This window comes from Hemiscyllium ocellatum, chromosome 7 (genome assembly GCF_020745735.1).
Source record: "Hemiscyllium ocellatum isolate sHemOce1 chromosome 7, sHemOce1.pat.X.cur, whole genome shotgun sequence".
Taxonomy (NCBI): Eukaryota; Metazoa; Chordata; class Chondrichthyes; order Orectolobiformes; family Hemiscylliidae; genus Hemiscyllium; species Hemiscyllium ocellatum.
The window spans coordinates 107,790,226-107,802,736 of NC_083407.1; the positions used below are offsets into that span (position 1 = coordinate 107,790,226).

At 44.3% G+C, this 12,511-nt stretch overlaps 1 protein-coding gene across 2 annotated transcripts in view; it reads left to right on the plus strand.

The window, feature by feature from the left end:
* The window catches only part of col6a2 (collagen, type VI, alpha 2), a 75,067-nt gene that overhangs the window by 24,690 nt on the left and 37,866 nt on the right, over positions 1-12,511 (plus strand). For both annotated transcript variants that reach the window (XM_060827641.1, XM_060827640.1), the window contains exons 6-11: positions 1,803-1,856; positions 1,954-1,998; positions 4,070-4,096; positions 4,698-4,724; positions 5,289-5,333; positions 9,063-9,116. In XM_060827641.1, coding sequence (XP_060683624.1) covers positions 1,803-1,856; positions 1,954-1,998; positions 4,070-4,096; positions 4,698-4,724; positions 5,289-5,333; positions 9,063-9,116 — 252 coding nt within the window. The remainder of the gene's footprint in view (positions 1-1,802; positions 1,857-1,953; positions 1,999-4,069; positions 4,097-4,697; positions 4,725-5,288; positions 5,334-9,062; positions 9,117-12,511) is intronic.

Here is a 12,511-nt window from a genome sequence, read left to right on the forward strand (position 1 = left end):
TTTGGCGAGACGGTTGAGACCGTTCTCAAGAAATGTGGATCCCACTCTCTGAACCTAGTCTGAGATTTCAGAGAGGTTCCTGCACCAAAAGAGCAATCCTGAGGTGGTACACTGCCACTGCGGGATGTACTCCTCTCTTCATTAACTGTCTCCCAGTTTCTGAGGTGAATGTGGAGTGGTGGGATGTTAGCAATTAGCAGCAACGAGGCTGGAGGAGCGAGGAAGCATGACCCCTTTCGTGTTTCTGAAGAAAATCAGCTGGAGAACGTGAGACTTGTGAGAAATGACAAGGCTCAGGAATAGCTAGAGAGACCCTCCAGTCTGTGCAAGTGAAATAATCAATTGTGCCTTTGGGTGGGTTGTTTCTGTCAGAGCTTAAGCATTTAGGAATGGAAACGAGCTCCTAACTGCCGATGACCCACAAGTCTCACTGCTGAGTCCGCCCAGTATCGGTGACAGAGCTGTGCTCCCTGCTGGGATAACTGAACTCTTCCGAGTTGCAGGAGGAGTCTGCAGTATGCGGCTGCTGGGTGAGCTCGCAATGCCCTCTGTTGCTTAACAGGCCCACTCGTCTATTAAAGATATAGGTTTGCTCGCTGAGCTGGAAGGTTCATTCTCAGAAGTTTCGTCACCATGGTAGCCTTGGCATCATAGTAGCCCACAAACCCATCAACACATTAAAGCAGCAGCTAATCAACTTGAAAGACCCTATACAGGCAACAAACAAAACTAATGTCATTTACAAAATACCGTGCAAGGACTGTAGCAAACACGACATTGGACAAACAGGCAGAAAACTAGCCACCAGGATACACGAACACCAACTGGCCACAAAACGACATGACCCTTTCTCACTAGTATCCTTACATACAGATGAGGAAGGACACCACTTCGACTGGGACAACACATCCATCTGAGGACAAGCCAAACAGAGACATGCACGAGAATTCCTAGAAGCATGGCAATCTAACTGGAACTCCACTAACAAACACATTGACTTGGATCTGATTTACCACCCCCGACAAAAAGAACAGGAAATGTCACCACCATAGGAAATGACATCACTGACCCAAGGAAACCCAAATGTATAAATAGAAAGCAGGAATCATCAGCCATGCTTTGTCCAGAGGCTCATTGAAGATGTTACCTAGTATGGTGACGAAACGTGTGAACATGAACCTTACAGCTCACTGAGCAAACCTACATCCAGAACCTCAACCTGAGCTACAAATCTTCTCAAAACTGGCTAATTAAAGAGTCAATCTGTCATGGTCCTGGAGGATCATGACACAGCCAGAGGAGAGAATAGCACAGGGAACTCGTGGGAGCCTTGTCATTGAAACATGTGGCACACCCAGCTCCTTGAAATGTTATATCTGTGGCTCAGACCTGACTGTAACACGGGTTGTGGCCAGTTCACACTAGGAGTGTGGCACTGTCAGAGGAGCCCTTTCTTGGGTGGGGCATTAAACTGAGGCCCACTCTGTCCCCTTGGCTGGAGGTAATAGAACTCGAGGCACTCCTCAAAGAAGGAGAGACTGCTTCTTGCTAGCTCCTAGCCAACATTCATCCCTTACACAAGCACAGATTAACTAGCTACTCATCGTTAAAGATCGTGGAATGCTATTAAATATGTAATGGACACATGCCTCACCTGTCTGATAATAATCACTGCACTTCAAAGTGGGAGAACATTCTGGGGCATCTCTAAGAAATAAGATAAATTGCAATTATAAATGCAAGTCTTTCCTTTGAAAGTGGAGATTTGAAACAGTGTAAATATGCAACCTTTGTGCCTTTAGGGAGAAAAGGGAAGCACTGGTGAACCTGGTGATACAGGCCCGATGGGACGGCAGGTGAGTCTCATTTTTATCAAGAGATTTATGTTTCCAGCACCAACTTCATTTTTACCATGTGTTTGAATAAACAAATGTATTGTTTCTTTTTGTGTAGGGCGATCCTGGTATCGAAGGCCCCATTGGATTCCCTGGTCCGAAGGTAAGAAACAAAGGCATTTGTTGACGACTTTGCTGTGCCTTTGGGTCTCCCATCCCCCAGCCCACTAACTCACTAATCCCTCCACACCAAGGAATCTTCCCTTATTAAACTCGGAAACCTGTTCATTTCTCTTGGTTGTAAAAGTAAGCGCCTTCTACCTCAGTCCAAAAACTGCTTTCTGTACAACTTACAACATGTGGCAGGTGGGAAGGATATTTTAATGTGGAATAGGGTGGCACAGTGGCTCAGTGGTTAGCACTGCTGCCTCACAGCGGCAGGAACTCTCGGACGACTGTCTGTGTGGAGTTTGCACATTCTCCCCTTCGGTGTGTGGGTTTCCGCCGGGTGCTCTAGTTTCCTCCCACAGTCCAAAGACGTACAGGTTAGGTGGATTGGCCAAGCTGAGTAGAGTGGGATGCTCGTTGGAGGGTCAGTGCAGACTCAATGGGCCAAATGGCCTCTGTCTGCGCTGTAGGGATTCTATAATGAGGCTTATAGCTTAGATATAGACACATATGTCCAAAGGACCTCTGTTATAGTGAGGTCAGGTCATATGCAACTAGAACCTGGCTCTAAATAAGATGTCCTTCTGCAGTTATGTCGAGTAAAGCTCATCCACTGCCATTCACCTACAAGATTGTAGTCCTTTCATTGATCCAGGCAGAGGGAGATGGAAGGCAGTGTCAGCAGGGGAAGTGAAAAGTGACAGTAGGCCGATCGTGCCTGGGTGAAGCAACGCTTTGATTAAAAGTATGACTAACTTTGAGGTCATGATCACGCTGTGAGATGTGGAGTTGGTCAGCCTGTTCAATTAAATGGGTATAGAATGCAGAATAGCTCCATCTATATCTCTGTGTTGCACTTAAAAAAAAAAGAACAAATCCCGTAATTTCAATCCCTTTGTATTTTTTTTACATTCGGTTCTCCCTGCGAACCAGTTGTGGGTCTCACTTGGTTCGAGAAGTGCAAAAGTCAACCAAAGAACGCTTTTAAATTGGGTTTTTATAATAATCCGACTGCTTTGCCATCACTTTTATCGGTACTAACATTCCATTTCCTTTTTTCTTATAATGCAAATGCTTCAACTTTCAAAAATTATATTCCAATTCGCAAATTGCAGTGGTATGATTTTGAACACTAAATGATTGGACCCCATGTTTGCGTCCAAGAACGCAACTGTGGAATGTGTAAATGCAAGTTACTCTAAGTCCTCTGGACGTGAACCCAAAAACTACACATTGTTCCACTCTAAGCTGAGCTTCTGACTCAGGAGTTTAAAGGAATAAATTCACATGGGAAGCACTGCTTCGAGGTGAGGGCGCTTGCCTGTCTGAGTAAAGGGGAGCTCAGTGAGAGGGGGAAATAGCTATTGGGTTAGTTGTCCCATCAGATGATGTCCAATCACATAGATCTGGAACCTGAGGGGGTGAGGTTCTGGTGAAGTCAACAACCCACTTCCATCCAAGTCACAATTGTTGGCGCCTGCATCTGCTGCTGCTGTCCGTCAGACATGTGACCTGGGAGCTGTTGGCCACCATCTTTAAGCTTGGTCCTCCGTCCCAGCAATGGCCCCCTCACAGTGTGAGGGCAGAGGGCAGGTCAGTCAGGGCTCAATGAATATCGAGGGCACACAGTGTGGGAGCTGTGCCCATCAGTGATTCAAAGAGGGAAGACTATCCTAATACTCAGTATCTGACTCATTTGGGCCTGAAGGTTGGCACGGGGCATTTGGAAGGGGCGTGGTAAGTTAGACCCCTAGTTGCCAGGGTGGCAATCAGGCAGTGTAGACAGCCTAGTTTTCATCTCCATTGAACTTGAATGGGGTGGGAATTCTGCAGATTTTACACAGGGGGGAAGGAATGGTGAGTTACTCTGTGTAGGAATCAGTCTTGGCTTTGTAACTACAAACTTTCCTGTTTCTCAGCATGATCTCTTGCAATCCCACGAGCACGTTACTCATACCCCTTTGCCAACACATAGCTCGGACAATTGGCGTGCACCGGATTGAGGCGTGCCGGTATGTCATGTTCCAACTGGCTACACTAATGTTTCTCTTTTCTCCCTTTCACAGGGTTTTCCAGGACTAATGGGTGAAAAGGTAAGTTTCCAACTCTGACTTCCAAGCAGAGCGGCAAGTGTTAGAATCCAACTGGCATCATTGATGTACAATTGTAACATTTAAAAGGCTTCTGGGTGGGTATATGAATAGGAAGGGTTTGGAGGGATGTGGGCCGGGTGGGCAAATGGGACTAGATTGGGTTGGGATATCTGTTCGGCACGGACGGGTTAGACCGAAGGGTCTGTTTCTGCGCTGTGCATCTCTATGACTGTATGTGTCATCAAAGGTTTGGGCCCCCAGTCCCCCAACCCATTCCATCGATTAGGTATTGTGCCCAGGAAGCTGACTGGGCCTCGCCAGAGTGTGGCCTGTGCCACGTGTGACACTGCTCCCGGACCTGGGTTCCACAGGAACACTGCAGGTGCTAAGTGGGCATCCAATGTGGTGGCTGCAAATTGGAGGTGCCAAAGGTGTCGGGCAGTGGCACTCAGTGCCGTGAGAGTTTTTTAATCCATAGTCCAGCTGCCTTAATAACACTGCAGAGTGGGGGAATCTTCCAATTCACTCTCCCCAATCCTCTGGATTTAAATTTAATGACAACATTTATATCGTATTACCATGTTCCTCTTTATGATTACAGGGTGAAATTGGAACAGAAGGAAAGAAGGTGAGAACTCTCTTTATGGGTTAGACTCTCACTCATGTTCACACTCATACTGTCTCTCATTCATTTTCCCTCTCGGTCTCTGCTGTGATATCATGTGCACTTTCTCATGTTATTCCCTCTCGGGGCCTGTTGTTCTCGTCGGTCTGCAGCTCAGTCTCATGCTTTCGTTCACAATCTCATGCTCTCACACTCTTTATCATTCTTTCTCTAGGGTGCCACCTCTTTCACTCCCTCTCATGCTCACTCTCTTACATTTCTCTTGTGCTTCTTTTTACCTTCTCTCTCTCTCGCACTCCTGATGTCTCATGGTCATTCTCGCATGCTCTCTTACGCAGCTCTCACTGTCACTCTTTCTTGCGCTCTCCCATGTTCTCTCTTTGTTGCTGTCTTTCTGATGCTGTTTCTCTCTCCATCTCAATCTCTCACCCTCTCTTCTCTGCTCACTTTCATGCTGTCTCTTTCTCTCACTGTCTCCTCTGAGCTAATTTAATACTTTACCTCTTTTAGATTGCAGTGCTGGCTATGGATCCCTAACACTATCAGTATTTCTCCTGTATCCTTTAGGGTATCGCTGGATTACCAGGTCGAGATGGGATTAATGGACAGAAGGTAGGCTCTTTGATCCCAAGTGGATGAAGCGATTTCAACACTAACGGTCACGCCCAGTAGTGTTCGACAGGGATCAGTGCTGGGTCCTTTATTGTTTGTGATATTCATAAGTGATGTAGATAAGAACGTTAAGGGCAGAAGGGAAGGATTATATGACTCGAGGATTATCCAGGTGGTTGACAAGTGAGGAGGGAAGGTGGAAGTATAAGGTTAGAGGAGAATAAAAACAGATTGGGCAGATCTGTTTACTCCTGATAAATGTTGGGTGATGCACTTTGGAAGGAGAAACAATACAAGAGAGCACTCACTGGACACTAGGAAGCTGAGAAGAACAGAGGGATGTTGTGGTTCTTGCCCGTGAAGGAGACAGGACAGATGAAGAGACTAGTTTAGAAGTCATGCAAAACTCTTGCCTTTATCAGTTGAGGCATAGATTATAAGAGTTGGGAGGTTATGTTGCAGCTGTAAAGATCTTTGATTAAGCCACCCCTGGAGTACTGTGTGCAGTCTGGTCAGCACACTATAGGAAGGATGTGATTGTACAGCTGAGTGGCTCAGTGGTTAGCATTGCTGCCTCACAGTACCAGGGACCTCGGTTCAATTCCACCCTCAGGCGACTGTCAGTAAGAAATTTGTATGTTCTCCAGTGTCCGCGTGGATTTCCTCCGGGTGCTCCGGTTCCCTCCCACAGTTCAAATATCTGCAGGCCAGGTGCATTGGCAATGCTAAAATGCCCATAGTGTCCAGGGATCTGCAGGTTAGGCAGATTAGCCATGGGGAATGCAGGGTTACAGGGATAGGGTATGTGGGTGGGTCTGGGTGGGATGCTATTTGGTTGGTGTGGACTTGTTGGGCCAAATGGCCTGCATCCACACTGTATGGAAGAGATCCACTGGGATGGAGCAATTCAGTAATGAAGAGAGGCTGGGTGGTTTCTTTGGAGCAGAGAAGGTTGAGAGGGTGGACCTCTTTGAAGTGTATAAAATGATGGACAGGGTGAATGGAAAGCAGATGGTCCCCTCAGTCAAAGAGTCAAGAACAAGGGGGCACACTTTTAAAATGAGAGGCAAGTAGTTTAGAAGGGATTTGAGGAAAACCTTTTTCATCCAGAGGCTGGTGCGAGTTTGAAATGCACTGCCTGGGAGGGTAGTTGAGGCGGGAAGCTTCACAGCCTTTAAGATGTATTTGGATGAGCACTTGAAGTGTCATAACATTCAAGGCTTTGGGCCTAGTGTGGGGAAATGGGACAAGTGTAGGCTGAGTGTGTTTTTGGTGGTTCAGACTTGATAAGCCAAAGATCCTCCTCTATATCGTATGAGTCTATGGTCAGAAATATGTAGCTTCCAGTCTGGACTGCACCTGTACTATTGAGTGCTGATTGAGCACTCCAGAAGCTCTTTTGGAAAAGCTTCAGGAAAAGGTGAATTCAGAAGAAGTGAGAGAAATGTTAAGGCTCTGGGACAGGGCAGTGTTTGGGTAAGAATAAACCAACTGAGTCCTGATGGTAACAAAGAGAATAGAATATTAGTCACTGAGGTATCGCAAGGCAAAGTGTAAAGCTAGAGGCATAGTAACTGTATGGAATAGTTTGTGACAAATTGAATGAATTAATAGTAAAGTTAGAAACGTGGGCTTTATTTAATGGCCATTACAGAGATGTGGTGACCAATGAATGTGACCAATGTTGGGAACTAAATGTACATTAATGTTTTGAAGAGACGAGCACATTGAAAAAGAAGAAACAGCAGCCCTAATGGTAAGGTATGAGATAAAGACAGTAAAGAGAAAGTATATTATCTCAGAGAATCAAAAAGAAGATTTAGAGCTAAGCAACAGTAAGGGGGAAAAGACTGTGGTTAGAATTAATTTTTATTCATAGATTGGGAAGTTACAACATGAAGTTAACCAAACAAACAGTGGGTGGCTTTTAGAGAACTAATACATATTTTGACCAAAAATACTATTTTCAAGGCAAAACAAATCCCACAGAGAAAGTGGTCTACCCATGAATTGACAGGGGGAGTTAAATCAGACCAAAGAAAAGGGTTTATAATGCTGCCGAAAGGATTAGCAAGCCTTAGAGTTGAGGGAATGTCAGAAATCGGCAAACAAACACCAGAATTTATTTCAGAAAAAGAATATCAGCGTGGACTACAAGAGAGATGAAAAACAGATTGCAAACCTTTCTAAAAATGTCAGTATGAAAAGATTAGAGGAAGTAAATGTGAGTTAATTGGAGGCAGAAATATAAAAGGGCAAGGGCAGAGACTGGAACAACTGTCTTGTAACAGTCTTCACAGCGGAAGCTACAGAACACATTCCAGAAATAACGAGGAACCAGGGCTCTGGTGAGAATAAGGATTTAAATAAATCTTGTATGCGTTTTTTTTAAATGTACCAGCAAGATTTGTGGTACTGCGTGTAACAATTCCCAGAAGCTGATGAACTGAATCCAAGCGTTTCACATGAGAGCGAGAGGTGCAGTGAAAGTCAATCCATTGATCCTGATCTCGGATTTAGGGAATTCTGTAAGAGCAGTTCCGAAGGTAGCGAAAGATAGCAAACAGTGTGTTGCAAATTAAGAGGAGGAGACCAATCACAGAGCTACAGGCCAACAAGCCTGACATCAGTAGCAGACAAAATGCTGGAATCTGATCTTCGTGTTGGTCATCAAATATGAGTGGCCCTGACAAGGGCCAGATTTATTGCCCAGCTCTAATTGCACTTGTGAAAGGCCTGATTGAACCACGACTAGTCCGTGTAATGCAAGTATTCTTACAGCAATGTTCCTTCTATAGTTGGCTTGATGCAATTGAGTGGCTTGCTCGATCATTTCAGAGTTAGTAGTCAACTCGTAGGCAGACTGGGTAAGGATAGCTGATTTCCTTCCCTAAAGAACATATGTAAACCAGATGGGTCTTCCCAACAATCATGGATCACTGTGACTAAAATGAGATTTTTATTCCATATTTATTGATTAATCAAGTTTTATTTACTCGATCTGAAGTAAAGGAATCTTATTGCAATTGTGCAGAATATTAATGACGGCACAAGTGTGTGCAATTTTATCCTTACCTAATGAGAGACAGATTACCTTAGAGGGGATGCAGTTAAAAGCAGACTACTCTTTGGGGGGGTTGTCCTATAAGCAGCAATTGAAAAAGCTTGAACTATTTTACCTGGCGTTTTGAAAAATGAAAGGTGATCTAGTAGAGACACACCAAATTCTGAAGGGACTTGACAGGGAGAAGCTATGAAACTCTTTTCCCCAGAATGGGGAATCCAAAAGAGGGAGGCCATCTCAGAGGGCAATTAAGAGACAACCACATTATGGTGGGTCTGGAGTCATACGTCGCCCAGATAGTGTGTAGGTAGCAGATTATCTCCCCTGAAGGGCTTTTAGAACAAGTAATCATTTCAGCATTACCATTGCTGAGGTTAGTTTTCAATTCCAGATGTATCCATTGTCTATAAATACTACAAGCTGTCATAGTGAGGGTTAATCCCAGAACTTCAGCCTGGCCTTCTAGATCATTAATTCAGTAGCATTACCCACACAGTGTAATGTATTTAATAGACTTGTTATTACAGCTTTAGCATTCAGGACCAAATGTCTGTTATGTATCGATTTGGATCCTGTAGTATAGTAAATGTGAATGCTGCTGGCAAGATTAGATCATTCAGAGAAATTGGAGTGAACGTGATGTTTTTCTCATTTCTGATTTTCAGGGAAAGCTTGGACGCATTGGAGCCCCAGGATGCAAAGGAGACCCTGGTGACCCGGTAACTGAATCATTGTTGCCTTTCGGAGAATTAGTTCAGCTCACCATCGTACTCAACTCTCTTTTTTTCAGTAATGCAGTTAAAATGGGCCAGAGGGTTTACTTTATGCTTGTCGTTCAAGAAATCCTCCTTTAGGCTCTTGTTTGTAATCAGTTTTGAGAATTTGAAAAGCTTTAGTCCTCCATTTAAAACATGGATTCTAAAATTCCATTCTGCCCAAAACCCAGTATAATCAGGCAGGTTAGAAACTACAGCCTCTCTCAATCATCCTTCCTTGCATCTCATACTTTCCTTGTCTCTCGACCATTACTCCTTCCTGCCCATTTATCAACCGCTCTCAAGCCATATTCCGGTAAAGGGCCAATCCTCAGAGTGTTGCTGCCTTTACTGCCGTAATATAATACACCTCATGGATCACACCTTCGCTGCTTCCAAAGCTCCGTCCATCTGATTCCAATGATGTGATGTCTTGATTCACTCATGATATTTGATGGAATAACGAAAGTCTTGAATCTTTCAACTCTTCAAATTATATTGTCTTCATACCAAACCGGTGCAATCATCATCACCAGAACTTCATTCTGAGCTCACCCATTAATCTTTCTTCATCTATAAATATTTTTGGCTTAAATATTTTTTCCAACTTCAAACGGAGTTCCCATGTGTTTCTCATGACTAAAATCTGACAGGCAGATGCTTGCTTTCCCCCTCCATGTTGAATGTTTCTCATCAACTCGACAGGGCTTTTGAAGGTTCAACTTCTTCTCGATTTCAGGATAGTTCTCAAGGAGCTGACATATTCTAGGTGAAAATGAAGCTGGTAAAATCCTCTTTGGCCTTTACTGCTGTGTAAATTCCTCTTTCCTGTTTCCAAAATGGCAACTGACTCACCATCCCCACAATCCTCCAGTGCTGTGCTGGAATTGGGTTTTGTCACAGTTAGCTCCCTGTCCAGCTCACTTTTCCAAGGCCATCGACCTTTCCTTGAGCAGTTAGCTGAACTTTTAAACTCAATCTGATCATGATTTTCTGACCTACTACCTCTTTCGACCACTGTTGATTGGCGTTGCCTTTTCTATGAAGCGTCTTCAATGTGAGATAAAGTTGTGGGGTCCTAAAGCAGAAAGACATGAAAGATACGAGGTGAACTCATCCAACTTCTGCCCCTTGCATGATCTGAAGGCATTGGTGGTGTGCTCCATATTTACGTGACTGACACAACCTCCTTCAGCCAAACCTTGGAGAAAACTAAGCCCCTTGTGTCCACTCTGTACTGCAGTCTCCATTCCCTCCCTGCTGATTCTATCCCCTCTCCATTAGTCATTGTTTAATGCTGTACACAATTTTGTTGCCTTATTTGACCCTGAATTGAACCTTTGTCTCCCACATCCTTGACATCATCAAGATTACCTGCTTCTGTTTTTGCAGTAACTGTCTCCTATGCCTCTGCGTCTCAACGATGTTTTTATCACCTCCAGACTGCTCCATTCCATTCCTCCATGATGTAATAGTCCATTGTCTCCTGACCCTCCACTTCAATGCATCTGTAGCCGAACACACACTCTGCCCTGTCCTGTTCATCCATCAACCCTGCTTGCTGATTTACATTGACTCTATAAGTATTAACACTTCATTTTAAGGATAATCCAATGTCTCCGTATCTCCTGCTTCCTTACTTCTTAGCCTCTTCCTACTTTACAGCCCTACAACCATTCTGTATTCTAGTTTCTTATGCAATCCCAGTCTCTTTGTACGATCATTGGTGACCATCCCTTCAGCTATTCATGGCCCATTCTCTCTACTGTCCTCCTGAAACCTGTGCTATTGCCCAGCCTCCAATGAAACTGACCTATTTCATTAAGTTTCAGCCAATCTTCCTATTGACACCTTTGGCTTGGTATCAATTTTTCATCTTATGGCTGTCATGAAGCATTTTGGGATGTTTTACTATGTTAAAGGTGCTACATTAACGCAAGTTGTTGCTTTTGTTCCTCTCATGAATACATCTGTATGTTGGTGTATCTGAAAGGTTACTAAATTTGGGCAACCCAATTTTAAGGATGACTGGCATTATCTCAATCCCAGTTAGTGGGAGCCCGTTGTGTGCAGTGCATTTTGGAGATCTGGTGGGGATTTGAGAGTGACTGGAGCCAAAGCTCCATTCATTGCATGCCATTAATCGTTGAGCAGGATAAAGTGTCCTTGTTTCTAAATGCTGCTCAAGGTCCCATCCATTAAACTCAGCAACAACTTGCGTTCACCCAGTTTCTTCCACCTCAGACTCCCAGAAACTGGCCTGACCCTTTGGTGATCAGAATTTTTAATAGATCCGTGATAATCACTCAAATCTGGAGCTCTCTATTGCCTTTTGCCCATCACTGGCTAGCTCTGAGTCAGACGGTCAAGTACTCAAGTGGCATTCGAGTGAAAATATCGAGACTGACACTCCTCCAGTGCTGCCCTGGCAAAGATACTGTCTTTCGAATGAGATATTGGCTGGAGGACACACCTGTCTAAAGTGGCAGTATAACGTTTCACAGCACTGTTTTGAAGGGGAGAAGTGGAGTTCTTGGCTTCCTGGCCAGTCTTTACACTTTTGGCAGCATCAGTTAAGAAATAGATTGTCTGATCATCACTTCCGTGCCGGTTGTGGGAATTGTTGTTAATAAATTGGCTTCTGCGTTTCCTACATTGGAATGGTGACCTCACTACAAAAGCACCGAATCAGTTGAGTCTACCCGAGGGGATGGAGAATGGAATTGAAGTGAGGGGTGGTCCAGCAGCACAACTTGCAAACAGCTCGGACTCCCATATCCTCAATTGGTCAGCAGTTATGTTTAAGGAAGGGCGAGCCCTGAAAGGCCACTGATCATTTCAAAATGTTGTCTCGCTGACTGGTGACCAAGGTGTTCCCAAAGAACTGTACACCGTATATACTCATGTATAGATGGAATTTTGAAGATGGTTTTTTTCAAGCTGAAATTAGGGGGTCAACTAATACACAAGTTTTTGTTTTCGAGAGGAGGAAATTCATAATTGGTGTGAGTCGAAAAATGGACAAATAAGAGCCAGATCTCTCTATAAAATAATAAACTAGAAAAAGAAAAAAAGAATTATGGCCGTTATTGAATATTTGTCTACAAAACAACTGTCCCTATACTGTAGAATGGTTCAGTAGTCCCGCACCCCCGTACCTGTAGGGAATACATTCCAAGACCTACCGCGGAAGATCGGTGCAAACCCATTCATCTAAATGGAAAATTTACCTTCCTGGCAGTCCCCTGCTCCCTGGTTCTGGAATGTTCCCCCTGTAATATGTTTGGGCTGCGGTAAACCACAGGTAACTGAAATCACGGTATCCGGACTCGCGGATATGGCAGTCGCCTTGTACTGTC